This window comes from Enhydra lutris, unplaced genomic scaffold, assembly GCF_002288905.1.
Source record: "Enhydra lutris kenyoni isolate GAN:26980312 unplaced genomic scaffold, ASM228890v2 scaffoldscaffold21, whole genome shotgun sequence".
Taxonomy (NCBI): Eukaryota; Metazoa; Chordata; class Mammalia; order Carnivora; family Mustelidae; genus Enhydra; species Enhydra lutris.
The window spans coordinates 49,093,435-49,114,055 of NW_019154105.1; the positions used below are offsets into that span (position 1 = coordinate 49,093,435).

General features: G+C 35.8%; 1 protein-coding gene across 4 annotated transcripts in view; it reads right to left on the reverse strand.

Annotated features, from left to right (window-relative positions):
- Nucleotides 1-3,598: 3,598 nt before the first annotated feature.
- LOC111149263 (phosphatidylinositol 4-kinase type 2 beta) overlaps nt 3,599-20,621 on the reverse strand; it is a 31,158-nt gene continuing 14,135 nt past the window's right edge. For 2 of the 4 annotated variants that reach the window (XM_022506225.1, XM_022506226.1), the window contains exons 5-10: nt 19,770-19,923; nt 17,980-18,041; nt 16,266-16,365; nt 12,224-12,357; nt 11,377-11,436; nt 3,599-6,046 (exon numbers count right to left, since the gene is read on the reverse strand). In XM_022506225.1, the coding sequence (XP_022361933.1) occupies nt 5,873-6,046; nt 11,377-11,436; nt 12,224-12,357; nt 16,266-16,365; nt 17,980-18,041; nt 19,770-19,923 (684 nt within the window). In that variant the 3' untranslated portion in view covers nt 3,599-5,872. The remainder of the gene's footprint in view (nt 6,047-11,376; nt 11,437-12,223; nt 12,358-16,265; nt 16,366-17,979; nt 18,042-19,769; nt 19,924-20,621) is intronic. The other 2 variants (XM_022506227.1, XM_022506228.1) reach the window with 2 other exon arrangements.

A 20,621-nucleotide genomic window follows, 5' to 3' on the forward strand; every position in this document is an offset into this window, starting at 1 on the left:
AGGTTAAAGGAGGCCGTATGGGTGGACCTAATCCAATAGGGCTGGTGTCCTTATAAGAAGAAGAAGAGGGGCGCTTGGGTGGCTCATTTGGGTTAAGCGTCTGCCTTCAGCTCAGGTAATGAGCCCAGAGTCCTGGGTTCAAGGTCCTCTCAGGAGGGAGTCTGCTTCTCCCTCTCCCTCTGCTCATCCTCTGCCCCCTCACCCATGTTTGTACGTGCTGTCTCACAAATAAATCAATAAAGAAGAAACCCCAGGATGAGTGCACAGAGAAAAGGCCATGTGAGGACATAACCAGAAGCATGCCTCACCAGACACCAATCCTGCCAGCACCTTTATCTTGGCCTCGCAGCCTCCAGAACTATGAGAAAATAAATTTCCACTGGTTAAGCCACTCAGTCTTGTCATGGTGTCTTGTCATGGTAGCTGGAGCATATTAATAAAGGCTGGCAGACACAGCATTCAGATCAATATGCTCCCATACGAAAGCTTATTTTATAAAAAAAATGAAATAATTGAAGCATATGGAAAGTAATAGAATAATATTAAAAAAATTTCCCTACCACTCAGATTTTAACAAAGGCGGACAGTCTGTATTTGCTTCAGATCATTTAGAAATAAATTTTATACTTCACGTGTGTTTGGTGCCCTTTAGATCTGCTTCCAGACTCTCCTAGCCCTCACAACTCTTCTGAAGTTGGAGAAGGCCATTCTGTTTTAACAATAGACTGATTTTCATTTTTGAAGTTTTATATAAATGGAATCGTATGGTATGCTCTGTTTCTAGCTTCTTTCAGTTAGCATAATGATTTTGAAATTCATCCACGGGGCTGTGTGTACCAATAGCCCGTTCCTTTTTGTTGTATTGACTTTTTTTTTTTGCGTATCACCTTTTGGTAAATTTTTATTTCCAGTTTGGGGTATTACAAAAAAGGCTGCTCTGAATATTTCTATGTGGCTGTCTGTTTTTGTTTGTGCAGTAAGGATAAAGCCTGGGTGGCATGATAGGTAGATGTTTAACTATACTCATGGTTTTTATTTGTATTTCCCTGATGATAATCCTGAGCCCCTTTTCAGGTGCTCGTTGGCCATTGACATATACCTTCTTTGGTGAAGGGTGTGCTTAAATCATTTGTTCATTTCTTAATTGGGTAATTTTACTTCTTGAGTTGTATAATCTCTTTATGTATTTTGGATTTCTGGATACAGTTCCTTTATTGGATATGTTTGCCAAATATTTTCCCCCAGTTTGTGGCCAGAAATTTCATTTTCTTAAGTATGTGTTAAAGTGTACAAGTTTCTGATGAAGACCAATTTCTCAAATTTTTTCTTTTATGGTTTGTGCCATTTCTCCTCTGAGAAGTCTTCTATTACTGCAAGGTCACTAATATTTTCTCCTACAAGTTTCAGCTCTTGTATTTAGGTCTATATATGGGGAGAAGGTGAAGGTTCACTATGTGTGTGTGTGTGTGTGTGTGTGTGTGTGTGTGTGTGTGTCACATCCAGGTCACGTAACCGATTTCTGAGGGAAAGTATAGAAGGCAGAATAACTCCCCCAAAATGCCCATGTCCTGCTCTCCAGAACTTGTGAACACGTTCTATGGCCGAGGGGAGTTAAAGCTGCAGATGGAATTAAGGTTGTATATCAGCAGGCCTTAAAATAGGGAGAAAACCTAGATCATCTGCATGGATCCAATGTAATCACAAGGGTCCTTAAAAATGCAAGGGGGATGCAGAATTCAGTGTCAGAGCTATGTGATGAGAAAAGAATTCAACATCTTGTTGCTGCCTTTGTAGATGGGAGGAAGAGGGCTACAAGCCAAGGAATGTGTGAGGCCTCAAGAAACTGGCCATGGTAGGAAAACAGATTCTCCCCTGGAGCCTCCAGAAAGGAATGCAGTTCTGCTCACACCGTGATTTTAGCCCTAGCCCAGTGAAACATATCAGATTTCGAACCTGCAGAACTTCGAGATAACTAATCTGTATTGGTTTTGAGTCACTAAAGTTTGTGGTAATTTATTACAGCAGCAATAGGAAACTAATACAGATCCCTGAGACTTTTCAACAGTATGATGTTTGCTGTAGGGTTTTTGTGGATATGTTGTCTATTTGTTCTTGTAGTCCTTCCAGTTTATGTCTGAAGTGTGTTTTTAACTCTAATATTTGCTCTGAGCCCTGTCAGCTCTCATTTTATTTCCTCCTGTTGCTTATCTAAACTGAGCTTTTCCAATATTGATGTTATAGTCTTCTTTCTTGAGCTTCTATCATTCCTTAATTCCTTCATAATTTTTAAAAATATTAGATCAGTTTTCCTCTGCTTTACGAATGTTTGGGATCTTCGCTCTCCATGCGTATGCTATACAGACTGTTATCCTTCTTTTTTAGAGCACGGTGTGAGATGTGGCTGTGTTTAAGAAGGATTTCCCTGTCTTTTTAGAAGATTCCTGTGTAGGAGGTGAGGTGGGGCAGGATAGTTTCCTAATTTTGTGGTCTGAGGGTTCTTCCTGCAGTTACTACGCAGAGGGAGGACATGGTTTTCTGTGTACCGCGTTAGTACTTTCCATATTCGGTCTCACTGCGTCCCCTCTTCCAACAGTGTCAGAACCTTCGCTCCTCTACACAACCCCCCAACTTCCCCTCCTTGCCAGTCTGTGCTCTACACCTGATCATTTCCCTCAGGGCAGTCGCATGTGCTCTTCTGGGCTACTGCTGGGAACTCTGCAGAGTGGGTTGCCCTAGCACCCTCAGACCTTTCTGTGGGCCCCTGTTCCTAGCTGCCAACTGAATGCTCAATAGCCCTGTCTGTTTTGACTGTGGTTTTGGAGCCAGACACTAAAAGTCCCCTTGCTTTGCTTCTGCTTACTTCCTCGAAAGCCGTTCTTCCCAAGTGATCTTACTGCGACTGATGGTTTCAGCCCAAACTGCTCAGATTCTGGGATTCACGGGGTTACTACTCAACCATCTAATTTTAGCAAAGATGGTGTTTTTGTTTTTATTTTTTTTGCTATAAGATAGCACACCTGGGGGTTCGGGGAGAGGAAAAAACCACTCGCTGCTGCTACCATCGTATCTCCTAAAACTGATTTTTTATTTTAAAATGATTTGTATTTTTCTATTTATATTATAATGCCCAGGATAGGGCAGACAATGCCACAACAATACCTAAATTCCAGACTTTGGAGACGCAACACAAGCACTTATTCCTTGCTCACATCACAGTCCACACAGCGTGCTCCCCTGGAAGTCTCCCAAGCTGTGACCAACAGGTCTCGGCTGCCTGCATTCTGCCAATTCTTTGTATATATGCAAACAGGAAGAGAAGAGAGTGGTCAATCATGACCACTGCAGGGGAGGGCAGTGAGTTTTATTGCCAGGTCCGGAAGTCACATGGATCACTTGTCCCCACATCTCACTGGCCAGCACTCAGTCACATGGCCCCAGACGAACCACGACAGAGGCTGGCAGAGGTAGAACGACCACAACTCTGTACCATTGCCCAAGCAACTCTGGGAGAAAAAACAGACTGTAAAACGTAAGACCCTATATCTCTTCCTGCATCTGTAAAACGATTTCAGATGTAATGTGATAAAAGAACACTTGCTGTTTTTAATAAGGTTTTAATTCCATCAGTACAGAACTTTAAATAAAAAAAAATTGTGACTCAAACTGTTTTCAAGTCTGCAAAAAACCTACCATAGGTTTTCCACAGCTGCCAATTGCTGACAAATTTGGGGGAGAATAAGAAAGCATATAATTAAACAAAAGTAAAATGTCTCCAATTATAAAGGTTCCACTTAAATAAGGCTTTTGGAATTTTAAAGAATTAAACAATACCACTAATACACAAGGGAAATGATGGTTTGATGTCATTTATAAACATAAATGTATTCACAAACATTCTAAATATTCAATATATATAATTCAGGAGAACCGTGACCTTAAGACAATGATTTTTATTACTTTTAGTCTACCAAGTTTGATACTATAAATATACTCATTGAAAAAATTAACACAGTATTTAAATAAGAGTCAATTTCATGAAAATTTACAAAATATAACCAATATATTCTGACTTATGATCATACCTTAAATATTTCAACTTTACTCTTCTAGCCTGGGTCAAGCCATTTAAAAAATAGTTCCACACTATTTTTAACTTCAGGATATAAAACAGTAGGAATTTACTAAGTTTTCCATTATAAAAATTAATAGAGCAATTCTCAAAATACCAAAAAAACTGTTTTACAAAAGCAGTACCCACATCATAACAACTTATTTCTTTTAGAACACATCTTCAAAAGGCACATTTTAATTACAAGTATTTATCTAAAGATGGTAGCTGCATTTTGAATTTCCAGTCAATTTCCCACGCTCTCAGCATGAAGATGGCAGAAAGTCGGGGGAGGCAGAAGAACAAAGGTGTCCAGTGGCGCTGTACTGAGGGCGGCAGTGTTCTCACTCGCCACATCCACAGAGACCAGGAGAAAGGTGAAGGAAGGGGGATCTGCAGACCTGTCTTCTGTCCTAATTTAACCTTCATGAAATACTTTTTACCAAAAATACTTAATTAAAAAAGAAAAAATCACAAGACAGAAAGCTAAAAAACCAAAAGGCCCAGACCACAAATGCCAGTTTAGTCTGAGTGGTGATGTTACTTATTTGGGGCCTGAAGGAAACAATGAAGCTTCTAGTTCCTTGCAATCATATCTTCATACTCGGCTTGTCTCAATTTAAATCACTTGGTGAGTTAAAGGTGCTACAAAGTCCTACAAAGTCCTAGGATGTCTGGCATACTAATTTTCAAAATCAAATTATAAATGACTTCATGGTTATCTCTGTCATGTTCCCCTTTAGTTAGGGCTGATATTCTAAAGTTGACTGTTAATTATATTAACATGGTGATTTCAAGTACTCTATAATATGACTGTTATTTTTAAGGACTTATGACCTAGGACCCCAAAATGCAATCCAATATATACTTTGGGGTATGGTTTACTTTTCGGTAAAGTTAATACTAACTGAACTACTAAACTGAGTAAGATCAGTATTCTAAAGTACTAATAGATTAAGTAATTGATCCCATGCAAGAAACAAAAGGGACTTCTAATGCTATTTTGGAATTTCAAAATATTAGAGATCTGCCTTAATTTCCTGTTAGTCCCCTCCAGTCTCAGCTGAGTGTTTCCATTTTTCTTTCTAAAGGGAGAATATCTTTAGATTTGTTTCCTTACTATTACAAAATAATTGACCAAAAATATTCTGAAGTACAGAAAATAAAATGGTCATCTTCTACTCAACCAAAATATAACTTTCTGGTCCCTAATAGCAATGGTCACTTTAGGGACACTTATTCAAGTTCTAAAATAGCAGCTTTTTCAATTAAGGCAACATTGCTCTATTCTTACCTGTTTTTCTATTAACCACTTACTAAAACTCACAAGAGTAGTTTCACCCTCACAGGCCTTTTATAATGTAAGAAGAGTGAACATGAACATCCTTCTCAATGTTTAAAAAGAATATAAAAAGTTATTCAAAGTCAACAAATACCTTACTTTTCTACTTGGATTCTAAAGTAATTACAGTCATTTCAGAGTATGTAAACCAAGAAATTACCTTTTAAACTAACATCAACAACATAAAATACAATTTTTCTACAAAAATACAATATAGGCGATCTATCACTTCTTCCCTGAAATAGAAATTTAATATTTGGACAAAAAAGCTGTAAACTTTTGATTACATTCAAAAGATAACCTTTTAAAGACTTACATTATTTGAGGTTTTGGCAATGGGAGCTCTTAACAGATTTGCATTACTGTATTGTTTTAACAACATAATAATGCCGAATGGTTTGCTTCTTTTACTCTTACATCTGCTACCAGGAGGAAAAGAATGGCTTCCTGCAGTGGACAGTCTGGGTGAAAGAACTGCTCGTATGGACAATCCGACCCTGATTTCTACCTTGACTGCGCTCCACAATCACACAGGGCATTTGTACCAGCTGAACAGGACTCTTCCCGTCCTTCAGTGCCTGAGTAAGATTCAAGATCTGTGGAAAGAGATATTTTCACTAGTTCATAAGACAAAAACCTTCATTCAGTTCACTGACATTATTTTAACCATTTATTCATAACTACAGTTTTTTTTTTTAAAGATTTTATTTATTTATTTGACAGAGAGAAATCACAAGTAGGCAGAGAGGCAGGCAGAGAGAGAGGAGGAAGCAGGCTCCCTGCTGAGCAGAAAGCCCGATGTGGGGCTTGAACCCAGGACCTGGGATCATGACCTGAGCCGAAGGCAGCGGCTTAACCCACTGAGCCACCCAGGCGCCCCCATAACTACAGTTTTTATTCCATCCCATATTTCAGCCCAACAGACTGAATAAAGTACATGGTTCACATTCTCCATTTGACATAGAAGCTAAACGAAGACTGGTCCAAGTTTTTGTCTACTTTTTCCATAATTAGGCTCTTGCTGATAGTGCTGCTATAAACATCAGGGTGCATGTAACCCTTCAAACCCTTCAAATCATGCATTTTTGTATTCTTTGTGTAAATACCTAGGAGTGCAATTGCTGGATCATAGCGTAGTTCTATTTTTAACTTTTTAAGGATCCTCCATACTGTTTTCCAGAGTGGCTGCACTGGTTTCCATTCCCATCAGCAGTGTATGGCCACCACTGATGAATGGGTAAAGAAGATGTGGAATATATACATACAGTAGAGTATTACTCAGCCATAAGAAAAAATGGAATCTTGCCACTTGCAAAGATGTGGATGAAGCTAGAGAGTATTATGCTAAGTGAAATAAAGTCAGAGAAAGACAAATAACATGTAATTTCACTCATAAGTAGAATTTAAGAAATTTCACTCATATGTAGAATTTAAGAAATAAGTGATCATAGGCGAAAAAGAGAGAGGCAAACCAAGAAACAGACTCTTAACTATAGAGAACAAACTATAGAGAACAAACTACCAGAGGGTGGAGGGTGATGAGGGAAACAGGTGATGGGATTAAGGAGTGAACTTGTGATGTGTTATATGGAAGTGCCGAATCACTCAGCTGTACACCTAAAACTAATATTACACTGTATGTTAAGTGGAATTTAATAGAAACTTTAAAAAAGTCTGCTTTTAACTACATACTTGCCTTCATAAACTCATTCAGAAACAAAAAAATTATTGCATGCCTACTACGTGCTAGGCTCTAAGTGTTGGGGCCATAACAGTAAAAAACAAACAAAACCCCTGCTTCCATAGAGCTTACATTTTAGCAGGGAGAGGAGTCAATAAGCACAAATCACTAAATTATTCCAAGCATTACAGGGTAAAAGTGCAATGGGAAAGCATGATGAAAGCCAAGGGAGTTAAAAATTTAGGGAAGATAGCCATTTAAAATAAAGTTTCATTTAAGAGTTTATACTCTTATATAGAAAAAATTAAACTAGGAAGATTAAAATATATTACATTCCATGTTTAAACATACTCTCAGAATTGCTACTTGGGCACATAAATAAGGTTATGAAACTCAATGCATAGCTTACAGCCTATTCTACTCTGTTCAGATAAAATAAAATTTTAATAATTCATTTTCTTTTTTTCCGCATATCAGGTAAAAAAACTCCCCTTTGTTATGTACTTTAGAAACAAAGATGCTCCTTTGGGTATTTGAAAACATCTAATATATGGATAGTATACATTTTAGTGGTTCTTGTAAAGATTATTTAATAGTGATAGCATAAAGGTTTCAACATAAAGCCATACTAATAAATAAAATTCAAATACTTGGAATAGAATAAAACTGGATGGTTTAGATCCTAGAAAATCTGAAGTATTTAACAACTCAGAAAAATAAATCTCTACTATCTACAGTAGTTACTCATTGTCTTTATGTTTTAGGATCCCTTTTAAGTTCTTCCCTTAAAATCTTCTAGGCTGGCTATACTTGGATAACAAGACACAAAGAATTCATGAAATTCACACTTATAAGCATTGTTTTTATCACGAAAATAAAAAACAGCATGGCTGAGGAATGAAATGTTCTGGTTAATTTCTTCTTCTGGTTTTTTAAAAATTCAATTCTAGGGGCGCCTGAGTGGCTCAGTGGGTTAAAGCCTCTGCCTTCGGCTCGGGTCGTGTTCTCAGAGTCCTGGGATCGAGCCCCGCATCGGGCTCTCTGCTCAGCGGGGAGCCTGTTTCCCTTCCTCTCTCTCTCTGCCTGCCTCTCTGCCTACTTGTGATCTCTGTCTGTCAAATAAATAAATAAAATCTTAAAAAAAAATTCAATTCTAAAAATGTTAGTCTAAATACACTAGTTTAAGTAGTATCTAGTATTTTCCTGACTCTAAAGACCTGATTGTTACAGAGAATCTGGAAAACAGAATGGTATAAAGAAAATGAAAGCCATTCAACAAGCTTAACAATTTTTAAACACATAATAGCAAAAATCACTCAATCCTAAAGCTATCCTAAATATTAACGATTCTTTGAAAGTTGAGAAGACACTTGATGATCCTGCATTTATTTATTAAAGAAACATCTACAGAGCATGTACTGTGTTGGGGCAGAGAGAAGACTAAACAGGAGGAAAAAAAACACACTAAAGTATACATATTCTAGAAACACACATTACACATATTCTACAAACAGCCCAATGAACAAATAACTGGAATGAAAAGTGATGAACAACAAAGGACCCTATGCTCTGACTTAAAATCTGATTCCCTCCCTTACATATCACCCATTTTTTCATTTGAGAGAACAAACAAATCTATTATTGTGTATTTAAATCAGAAAAGACTATTTTTAGAAATAGACTAAACACTGCAGGCAAGGAGAAACACTCTAGTCTCCATGGATGCCACATTTGAGAACTGGGTAGGGATGCGGTGGTTAGGCCAAAGGCAGGTCATATACACTCCCAAACTTCCACATACAGACTTTGTTCTCCCTTAGACTAGTTCACTGGTCCTCAAACTTTAGTAATTTACTTTAGGACATAAAATAATATCTAACTTTTCAGACATCCTTTTTTTAAAAAACAGCTAAAACCAAAAAGAAAGATACACACACACACATATACATATACATATATACATATATACATATATACATACATATGTAATCATGTACATGGTCGGGATACCTTATTCTTTTTGGCTATCAGAAAGACAAAACCAAATTAAAATTTTTTTAAAAAAGCAAAATCAAATTAAAACATATAATCGAGGCATCATTTATCTTTTTCTTCCCCTAGATCTTGAGTTTGTCATTTTTTATCTTATTACACATATTTGTGTAATACCTTAACTCATTTGTGAATGAGACAGGATCTGAGTAAGTAAACCTAAAATAGCAGATAGCCTCTGGTCTAGCTTTGTGACAGACCTCAGAACTGGAATGTCTCCATATCTTTCCAGACAAGTATTTTAAAATTTATATTTAAATCCTTCAGGTACTAACTTTAATCTATAATTAAAACTGACACAATTATTTACAGCTTTTCCTTAAAAAGAATTCCTATGATAAGATATATCTTTAGGGATAAGAGAATTCTTGAAGATGGAGCATACTAATAAATCAATTTTGTTTCAAGCAAAAGGGTTAACTTAGGGCATAATTATCTATGCCAGAAAATTTAGTTCAACTATAGTTTGGGATGGTAATGCTCTTCAACATAATTATAGTTACTGATCACCAGAGCCCTTCATACATGCCTGCATTACCTACTTCACCTCCCTGCAAAGCTCCCCGGCTTCAGCCGCCTCATCTGCTGAGCAAATCTGCACCTCACTGTCCAGCCTCACCTTTTGCAGTGATCCTTAATCTTTGTTTGGGTTAGAGACTCCTTTTGCTGATATATAAATCCTACTGTCTGCCCCCACCCCAAAATGCACATATAAAGAGAATTTTGCACAAGTTCAGGGAGTTCACAAAAGCAACCCAGGAGGTGCCCTCTCCAGAAATATTAGTCTCATCACAATGTTTCTGAATGGTAATCTCTCAGGGCTCCAAACCCTTCCACATGGAATCTGTATTCTGGCACTTACGGCCTCCAAGATCTAGCTGTGGCCTATTTCTCCAGCCATTTCGCTTACTATTTAAAACTTATGATTCCAGCAAAGGACCACATAAATACAATGGAGCACAGAGAGGTAGAAGTAATAATCCATCCAGAGGTAAGAAGTAATAATCCATCTCTTTTCCATGACTCCTGGCCTCCTCATCATAGCTCATGCTCTAGGAAAGAAGGAACTGGGTTTTGCTCATAGTTTTATTTCAATCACTAGAACACTTTCTGGCACTAGTTCTGTCAATAAATATTTGGTGAATGAATGCTTATCTAATTTAATTATATGTATTTGTTAAAGTTATATAATATCTAAATCAGTACAAAACCTAGACTTCTTGGGATGCCTGGGTGGCTCAGTTGGTTAAGCAGCTGCCTTCGGCTCAGGTCATGATCCCAGCGTCCTGGGATCGAGTCCCACATCGGGCTCCTTGCTCATCGGGGAGCCTGCTTCTCCTTCTGCCTCTGCCTGCCATTCTGTCTGCCTGTGCTTGCTCTCTCTCTCTCTCTCTCTCTGACAAATAAATAAATAAAATCTTTAAAAAAAACAAAAACAAAAACAAAAAGAACCCCTAGACTTCTTTGCCCCAGGTATGCAGCATATAGCTACCTTAAATTAACTGCAAACTTTAGGAAGAAAAAGTTAATTAAGTCACTAAAAGACAATGTTTACAATAATTTGTTTATAATATTTACAAAATTATTTACAATAATTTATTTTCATGTCAAGTCTTCCTTTTGGAATCTAAATAGTACTAAGAGAGTGGAAGGACCAGACATTGTCGGTAGGTCAGCCAGCCTGCAGGTCCACACCAGCAGACCTAACACCTTGTATCTCTAAGTAAAGAAGGTATGAAGGATGACAGGACTGAGTTACAATTAGTGCTTTTATGCCTCAGTCACTGCTCAGCTTTGGGGACACGGTGATTCACGGACTGCTCCAGGAAAGGCCAAACACATTCTGTGAGAAAAATCAACATGCAACAGAACCTGGTACTGAAACATCCAAGCAATTAGATTTGAGGAGGAAAAACAGAGTAACACTCAGGGAAAGTGTTATCAAAATGAGGACAAAGAATTCACAGGAGAGGGAAACTGGCTAACAAACGATATACAAAAAGGTCAAAAATAATTAATTTAGAACAAGAGGAAAGCCACTATTGAAATCCATTTCATTTTTAATCATATGCGCTATTTTGGTTCAGCATAAAAGAACTGCATCTTTGGGTCCCCATGGAGAAAAAAGTTAACAACTGTTTCAAAGAAAGATTTTTTTTCTTAATGAAAAAGATCACAATAATATTAACTTACCTGACCTCTCATCACAGACATCTGACTTTCAAAAGTGGCTTTGTTAAATTTTCTGTCAATCTTTCATGGAATAGGGAAAAAAAAAAAACCCCACGTTATTATAATTTCAAAAATCAAGATCTTTGAAACATATATTGGAAAACAAATGAACTCTTCAACTTAGCATGTAAGGCCATTTCGAAGCCTTCTTAATAGTTAAAACAACGTTTAAAGAGTATTTTTACTTGATTTATTTTTGGATGCCTCTAGAATGACAATAATAGTTTATTTATACTCCAACTGGATCCAAAAGGATTTAAAATGACCTTCCAGCCAATGGGTTTAGGCTTTTTTTTTTTTTTTTTAAGATTTTATTTATTTATTTGACAGACAGAGATCACAAGTAGGCAGAGAGGCAGGCAGAGAGAGAGAGAGGAGTAAGCAGGCTTCCTGCTGAGCAGAGAGCCCAATGTGGGGCTCGATCCCAGGACCCTGGGACCATGACCTGAGCCGAAGGCAGAGGCTTTAACCCCCTGAGCCACCCAGGCGCCCCTGGGTTTAGGCTTTTTTGAGCGATTAAATCATAGCAGCTCACTAAGCATTTATTATAAATTATACTTTTGTAAAACCTCAACTTTTGAAGAGAACAACTTGTCAAGTTTTAATATAGTCTCAGAGAACCCTCAAAATCAGTGTTAGCTTCACAAATTTATGCTCCTGTAAAGTAAAACTGTTAATTCCTTTTTAAGTTAGGTTCTACTGCAAGGAGTGATACCAGAAGCACTAAACTGCAAATTAGTTCTATTAAGGAAATCTCCTCTATTATAAGATTTCATTTTCTGCAATAAGTGACTAAAAATTCATTTACCTTAAAAAGTTCATGAAGATCTTCACATAAATCTTGCACAAAGTTCATGTCAGAAATATATGGTAGAATTAAGTTTCTTGTTTCTTCAGAAAAAGGAACTTTTGCCTGAGGGAGCCAAGCCCAGTGAAACGGATCTAACAAAAGAGAGAAAGAAAGAGAGGAAGAAGTTATCAGAAAATGATCATCCCGATTCCAAGTCTGGACAGTCAATTTAGATGGTAAAGCACAATCTTTTCTTGGCCTTTCAGCTAAGATCAAGTGCAGATGTAAAGCACAGGAAGGTATTACTGGAACTAATCAGGTTCCTGAGTTTTAAATAGTAAAGAGTAAGAATTTCAATAATGAGCCTATCTCAAACAGCCCTACATCAAGAACTATATCTGAATCTCTGGTTCCTGAGTTTGGAAATTACGGGACACATATAATTTGTTCACAGCCCCAGATCAAATGCCATGGCTGACGTTTCCCTGCCCTCTTAGTCACAAATCATCAGGAATTGACCATGTGCACAAACATACGATGTTCCAAAATTTTAAATCATTAGTAGGTAAATAGGTAACTGGCTTTAAAGGATCAAAGATCCAATATTCCTGGCTAATTCTAGTTCTCTCTAAGAAGACCATTAAATCTACACAGTACTAGGATCAGAAAGATTTGTAAAGTAGTAGAATCTTCTAGAGTAGGTGCATATTCAGATTCCTGAAAGAAAGTATAAGGCTTATGACAATATGATCGCCTACAGAACCACTGTGGTTTCATCCAATAACAACCTCCAGCTTTGATGGCTCCTACCATTTAGAAAGCCCTAAGGAAAAAATCTATCTAGAGTCATTCCTTCTTAACTTATTTTTTACTATCTCCTTGTGCACTGTGGGAAGTACACTGTCCATTCCAAAGAAAGGCTTTCCTCTAGCCCACATCTCCCTGAAGCTGTATCTAATTTCCTTTTCACTTTTTCCTGACCAATCCACACAAAAGTCCTTATTCCATGCCTGCCTTTACTTCCAATCCCTATCCCTCAGTTCAAACTCTCTCACCTAGGGGTAACTGGGTGGCTTAGTCCATTGAGCGTCTGACTCTCAAATGCAGCGCAGTTCGTGATCTCAGGGCTGGGGGATTGAATCCTACATCTCTGCACTCAGTGCAGAGTCTGCTGGAGATTCTTTCTCCCACTTCCTTTGCCCCTCTCCAGCTCAAGTACACTCTTTACCTAAATAAAAAAACAAAACAAACAAAAAACCTCTCCCCTAAGACCACCAGCGATTTCATAAGAGTCTCTCCAAAGGCCCATTTGTGCTCATGCTACTTAATGTCTCCGTAGCAAGTAGTGCTATTCTTAATCATCTTCTTCCGTAAAATTCTCTCCTGTGTGGCTTTGGAAACACTGCTCTCTCAAAGCGTACCTTCTATCCTTTAAGCCACTTCTCTTGTTTGCTGGCTTTTCCTCTTGTATTCAATATCACCAACCCCCCTTTCTTTCCTTCATTTGCTAAACATCCATGAAACATTTACTGAGTATTTGTGTACCTCGCATTGTCCTAGTGATGGTATTTGTTCACCATGATTTCCCTGGACAGTAACCACACCATGGCTTCTGCTACCAAGGTGACAGCTTAAAACCTATATCCTCAATACAAATTCCTCTTTCAAATTCCAGATTCTTAATTCTCATCTGTATATTTAGCAGAATTTCCCAGATGTATCATAGGAACCTTAAACTTAACACTTTAAGATAAATTTGCATATAAATTCCAAACTATTAGAGGGGAAAAAAAACAATGAAACAAAGACATCTTAAGTCAGTTCAACAAAAGATAGGAAAGGAAAAAAAAAAAAAAACCAAGTGGAATTTATGGTCGATAGAAAAAAAATAAGATGGCAGGAAAAGTTCAAACACATCAGTAATTTATTGAGACTTTAACTAGAGCTAAATGTACCTATTAAAAGAATCTCAGATTGGTAAAAAAAAAAAAAAAATCCAGTTAAGTGTTGTTTATAAATCATATACTTAAAACAAAATGATGGAAACAAAAAATAGAAGTATAAAATAATACCAGGTAAATGCTAATAAAAAGAAATGAGGTATAGCAATGTTACAACAGATAAAATAAGAAAAGTAAAAAACACTGAGAGGGATAAAGTGGGATATATTTCACACCCATAAAACAAGCCACCACCAAGATAAAATGCTAAGCCTTTATGTACATGAAATACACAGCAAAAAGGGTATATAGAATGCAGTAAGAAATTGCCAGAATCAATCACAGTGAACTTCAACTTTAACTCTCAAAAATTAACAGGTCAAAAAAAATTGTGACTTGGCTAACAACTAATAAACTTTAATTAATAGACAGATGCAGAACTTCTTGTCCAAATGCATTCTTTTCAAGTACCTTCAAACTGGCCATCTACAAGATTATAAAGGAATTATGAACAAATTTCAAACAGAATTCACGCAGCCACATTCACAGATCACAAAGCAATAAAACTCGATGACAACAGGTAGTTCTTTTTTTTAAATCAACTGACATAGAAAATTTAAAACCAAACAAAATCATCCTAAGTTACTCATGTCAAAGGGTAAATCTGATAGCATGAACATACAGAGCAAAACAACAGAACAGCCCCTATCTAATCTATGGCTTAGCCAAAAGGATGCCTAGAGAAAAATATATAGGCAAGCAAAATAGGAGGAACACAATAGAAGAAAAGAATAATGATGGAAAACACAAATCGATGAGAGAAAAAGCAAAGAAACATAATGAAAAACTGATCAACACAAGACCAATTATCTTCAAAAAAAAAGCAAATAATAAATAAAGGTAATAATAAATAATAAATATATTATATAATAATATATAATATATAGTAATATATAATATATGATAATATACAATAATATAATAATATTATAATATAATATATAATATATAAAAATATATAAATATATTTATATATTAAATAAATATACTATTATATATAAATAAATAATAATAAATAAATAATAAATAAAGGTAAAAAGGCCAATGCTTTATAATAGACAAGTCTGTGGCAAGCTTAATGATTAAAAAAAAAAAAAGCCCACTAATAAACAATAGGTATTTAAAAAAGCATAGTCATAGATATAGAGATTACTTATTATTTATTTTTAAAGTAAGCTCCACACCCAAAGTAGAGCCCAGTACAGGGCTCACACTCACAATGCTAATATCAAAACCTGAGCTGAGATCTAGAGTTGGATGTTTAATCAACTAAGCCACCCAAGTGCTCTGATATGAGATTATTTAAAAAATACATTACATATGTTTCAAATAACAAAAAAATTTAAAAACTAGTACAATTCTTATATTTTGAATAATCTAATTATTCTTAAATTTTTACAAAACATGTTTTACTTATCCCTGTTCTCCCTCCCCCTAAATATTTTAAGGCAAATTAGATATTATTTCCTTTCGCCCCTTAATACTTCACATGCATAGAGGGGATTTTATTTTTAATTGTAAGAGAATTCTATAAAAAATTTTGTACTCATAAATCTAGATCTCAAGATGTCATGAACAATTTTAAGGAAAATAAAAATGTCTAAAACTAGCTCAAGAAGATGTAGCAAACCAGCCCATTAACCACAAAAGAGACTGGTCAGGTAGATAAAACAATAGTCACTCACTCAGAAGGCAGAAGGCGGGGAGGTAGGCCTAAACTGTTTTGTAAGTGAATGCTACCCAAAACACTAAAGTTAAATTCTGCCCAAATATTAAAAAAGATGATGCCCAGGTTGTAAACATGTTAAAAAGTTATTCTATAAGACTAACACAAGCCAAAAAACCAAAACCAGACCCAGTCATTCAAAGCTAAGCAAACAATACGAGGCGAGGTCCATGCAGTACACATCTCTGCATCCCCAGCCTCTAGAACAGAGAGCCCCAATCAATGGTTATCCTTCACCCAGGTTTTCTTCTCCTTTTTTGATATCAGTGTTTTGTTGCCTTCCTATTCTGGAATAGGGTAATTATAGAATCTATAGGTGGTTCTAAATACTCACATGCTCTCCATTCATCAGGATGCTTAAAGGGAAATGCCAGACCATTATCAATTGCAGCTATTTTAATAAGTGATTCTTTATCATCAATCCATTCTGTTTCCTAAAAATGAAAAAGATGGTCTGCTGATAAGTTTTTTTGAATATTTCCAAAAGGTCAAGCATTAAATTAATTTAAAAAAATTACTGAGGTTTATGACATTTTATTTGAAGAGCCTATAAAAATAAAAAATAAGTTGCCAGAAAATAAAAATTTTTACCCTCAAAGGGGAGAAACTGTCTTATAAATCAGTAAGGATTTTATAATCATTGTTTTTTAAATGTTATTATAAATTTAGGTAGTAATGGTTTCATTTTTTTCCTCTTTGGGGAAGAGGACCTAGAACTATTAAGGTTTACAAGTATGTTGTTCCAGATAATTTATTGCTAGATGCACTGCTTAAATGTACGACATTTGCAAAATATTGATATTTTTAAGAGAACTTAACAAAGTTACCTTACTAAAAACTTAATCTTTTCTAGGGTCCCCTAGAAATAATTAGTCCAAATACAAAATGTTTCTAAATACAATTCCCCAAAGACCAAATAAATTAAGGTCTAGCAAAAGGAATCTTCAAGATACTATTAATTACAGAATGCAGGCCATTCCTAACTTCTACAGTCTTCCATAGCTGAAACAAAGACCTTGAGAGCAAGAGGGTTTTCATGTTAAGGAATCCTCATTACGTAAACATATTAAGTGGCCTACATAAAAACAAAAAGTGAGAAAGATAACTTTAAAATTAAAAGTATTAGCATGAAGGTCTGTTTGATATATGTCTGGTTTGTTTCTTTTAGTTTATATCAAGTATCTTAACTCAATGAAAATGCACAAAATACTTAAGAGTAAAAGAATGAAGTTTTCAAGAAAATCTACTTGCTTAAGATACACCAATAAAATATATTTAGAAACTATTATGAATATGTATATTTATGTGTGTATTTTAAACCCATTTCTGCTACAATTGCCATTTCTTTTTCTTTTTTTCTATTTAGAGCTTTACTGAGGTATAATTTACACACAATAAACTTCACATACTAAAGTGTTCAATTTGATAAGCATTTGCAGATGTGAAACCTTCACCAAGTTTCCTGGTGTCCTTGGCAGTCTCTCCCTCTCTCACTCCCTCGGCCCCACCCACAGGCAACCAGGTCTGCTTTCTGTCCCAGGGATTAGTTTGCACTTTCCAGATTTTCATGTAAGTGGAATCAGACAGTGTGTTCCCTTTGGGTGTAGCTTCTTTCACTCTGCAGGATTTTGAGATTCATCCACATTATTGAGTCATAAGACTCAAAAAGAAGTAAATTACTAAAATATAAACATGTTGACCAAAAAATATCAGAAGCCTTTATTTTTATTACATAAAGGCAAAATAAATGTAGTGGTTCTATAACAAATTTCCCAATTTTAAAAAAATAAATAACTAGGAGACATAAATCTCCCATTCAAAAACAACATTAAAAAAAAAAAAAAAAAAAGGTACAGAGATTTAGAAAAACAGAATTTTAAAAATGCAATGTAAGCAGAGGAAAGAAAGAAAAAAGATGAGAAAGACAGAAAAAGGAGATAAAACCAAGGATCTAAGTGAAGGAAATGAAGAAATGAAGGATAACATAAATTTAAGAAATCTTTTATAGAAATTATGTGTGTATGTATATAATTTTAAAATTTCCTTACCTTAATTTCCTTTCCCTGTTTCTGCTTTTCATATTTGATTAACCAATTATCATTTCCCCTGTCTTTCAAAAGAAAACAAATTTGTTACTTTTTTTTTTAAAAGATTTTATTTATTTATGTGACAGAGATCACAAGCAGGCAGAGGGGCAGGCAGAAAGAGAGGGGAAGCAGGCTCCCTGCCGAGCAGAGAGCCCAATGTGGGGCTCAATCCCAGGATCCTGAGATCATGACCTGAGCCAAAGGCAGAGGCTTAGCCCACTTAGCCACCCTGTCATCCCTGTCACTTCATTTTTTATGGGTATCATAGCTTAATATCAAAGGGAATAATCTAGTTGCCTTTTGGTTTTCAAGACCTTGACTGGTTATCTGTGGCATATGTTTACATATTAAGAGCTCCAATCTAACACACACAAACTAAAAAATACTTACAAATGTTAGCTAACATTTTTTGAGAGTTTACTCTGTGTCAGGCATTGTTTTAAGTATGTGACATGTACTAATTCATTAAATCCTTATAACCACTCTGTAAGATATATATAATTATTATTAAGAACTATTAAATTGGGGTGCCTGTGTGGCTCAGTCAGTTAAGTGTCTGCTTTCTGCTCAGGTCATGATCTCATGGTCCTGGGATCAAGCCCCACTTCAGGCTCTCAGCTTAGTGTAAAGTCTGCTTCTCCCTCTGCCTCTGCTCCTCCCCCATGCTCAGTGCCCGCTTTCTCCCTCTCTCTCAAATAAATAAAAAAATCTTAAACTCCCCCTAGCAAAACTATTAAATCAAGGTTGTTAAAATCCAGAATAACTTCTCTACCTAAGGAAAAAAAAAATCTACCTCTATTGCCAGGCAAATTTCTGGTAGTTTCTCACCTAATGTCTACATAGAAGTATTCTAGTCTCTACATCAATTTTAACATTAATCCAGGACCACATTAATTAAGAAGGTAACTCTGGAAAAGTATAATAATGCTTTTCCAGAAACTAATATAAATAAGTAAACATTTTGAATCAGGGGTTCTCAAACTTCAGAGTGCATCAGGATTATCTGAAGGACATGTTAAAACAGACTGGTGGCCTCCATTTGCAGATTTTCTACTTTAGTAGGGCTGGGGTGCACTCCTCTGAGAAGATGCGTGTATAATCAGTCCCCATATAATGCTGACCCAGAAGGTCCAGGGAAACACATCTGGGAACCACTGTTTTAGATTATTGATACCATGGCTCCCTTCTAGAAGAGAAAAAATTAGAGTTTAATGTATTTACAGACTATACTAACAGTTATCTAATGTCAAAATAAGCATCTCAAGTAATTTACACAAATAATGTTAATTATTCATATTATGCAGATAACATTTCTGGCTTTGTCCTACTGCCCAGAAATTCCCCAGTAGGGACAGGAACTGACCTCTACCACCTCAGCAGGAGCCTTCTAGGATTAGGATCTCAAGTACAGGATTAACTTTGCCCAGGGAAGTCAGTACTACATCTCCATTTTCCAAGGCAGATAGATAAAAAGTGGCCTCAAGACTTCTGCATCAAGAGTTGAATATATAGGGGCACCTGGGTGGCTGCCTTTGGCTCAGGTCATGATTTTAAGTGTCCTAGGACTGAGTCCCACATCAAGCTCCCTGCTCAGTGGGAGTCTGCTTCTCCCTCTCCCTCTGCCTCTCCCCCTGCTTATACTCTTTCTCTCTCTCTCAAATAAATAAATAAAATCTTAAAAAAAAATAAAGAGTTGAGTACAATTTGCAAGCTAACAAGATCTGAGTGAACAAATAAGAGAGCTTCAATACCTGTATTTCTGATGATGTAATCCAAAATAACTAATCTTTCAAATTGTGACTGAAATTCTTTTCTAATATTCTCAGGCAAAGGGTCAGCTTCAAATTTCCTAAGCCAATATTCAGCCTCCTTGTAATCTTCAACAAATAACTGAAAGGAACCAATCTATAATTTTAAGAACTATAGTTAGAAAAGAAAGTACAAGAACAAAGGGATTACTTTTTTAACTTCTCAGCAGTATTATCATAAAATATGTTTTATAAACATAGTAAGAAAAACAAAAAAGTTAACACTAATTTATATAACCACACTTATCAAAACTATTTTTATACACTAATTTTAAATAATTATACAAAGAATACATAGCAAATTAAAAATGCTCAACCCTAGGTTTTTGAGGAGCACAGAAACTATTTTAGGATAATTAAAAAAGAAAATGCCTCTCAAGGTGATAATCTCAACTCAGAATGCTGTTTTCTAAAAATATTCCTTAAAATGACTTTAATTATGGAAGCCAAATAGTACACCTATCCTGGTCATTTAATAACAGTGCAATTTTATCTTACTAAAGAAATACTTCAGGATTTTTTTTTTTTTACAACATACAGAATATAGATTTATTTTAAAAAAGAATGCATTCTTTGACTTTGCAGATTACAGATCCTGTCATAAATTTTAAAGAACTTATCAATCAATCATAAACTCTACAGTGGTTTTTAAGAAAACCCTTTCCTTGAAAATATGTCCATTTTAAAATGCATTTCTGTCACTAAAATTACTACATGTATTTCCAGCACAGGACCTACAGGTCACCTAGCTGGCCTCATAAATACAAACTACCATAAAGAAAATCTATTTCTTAT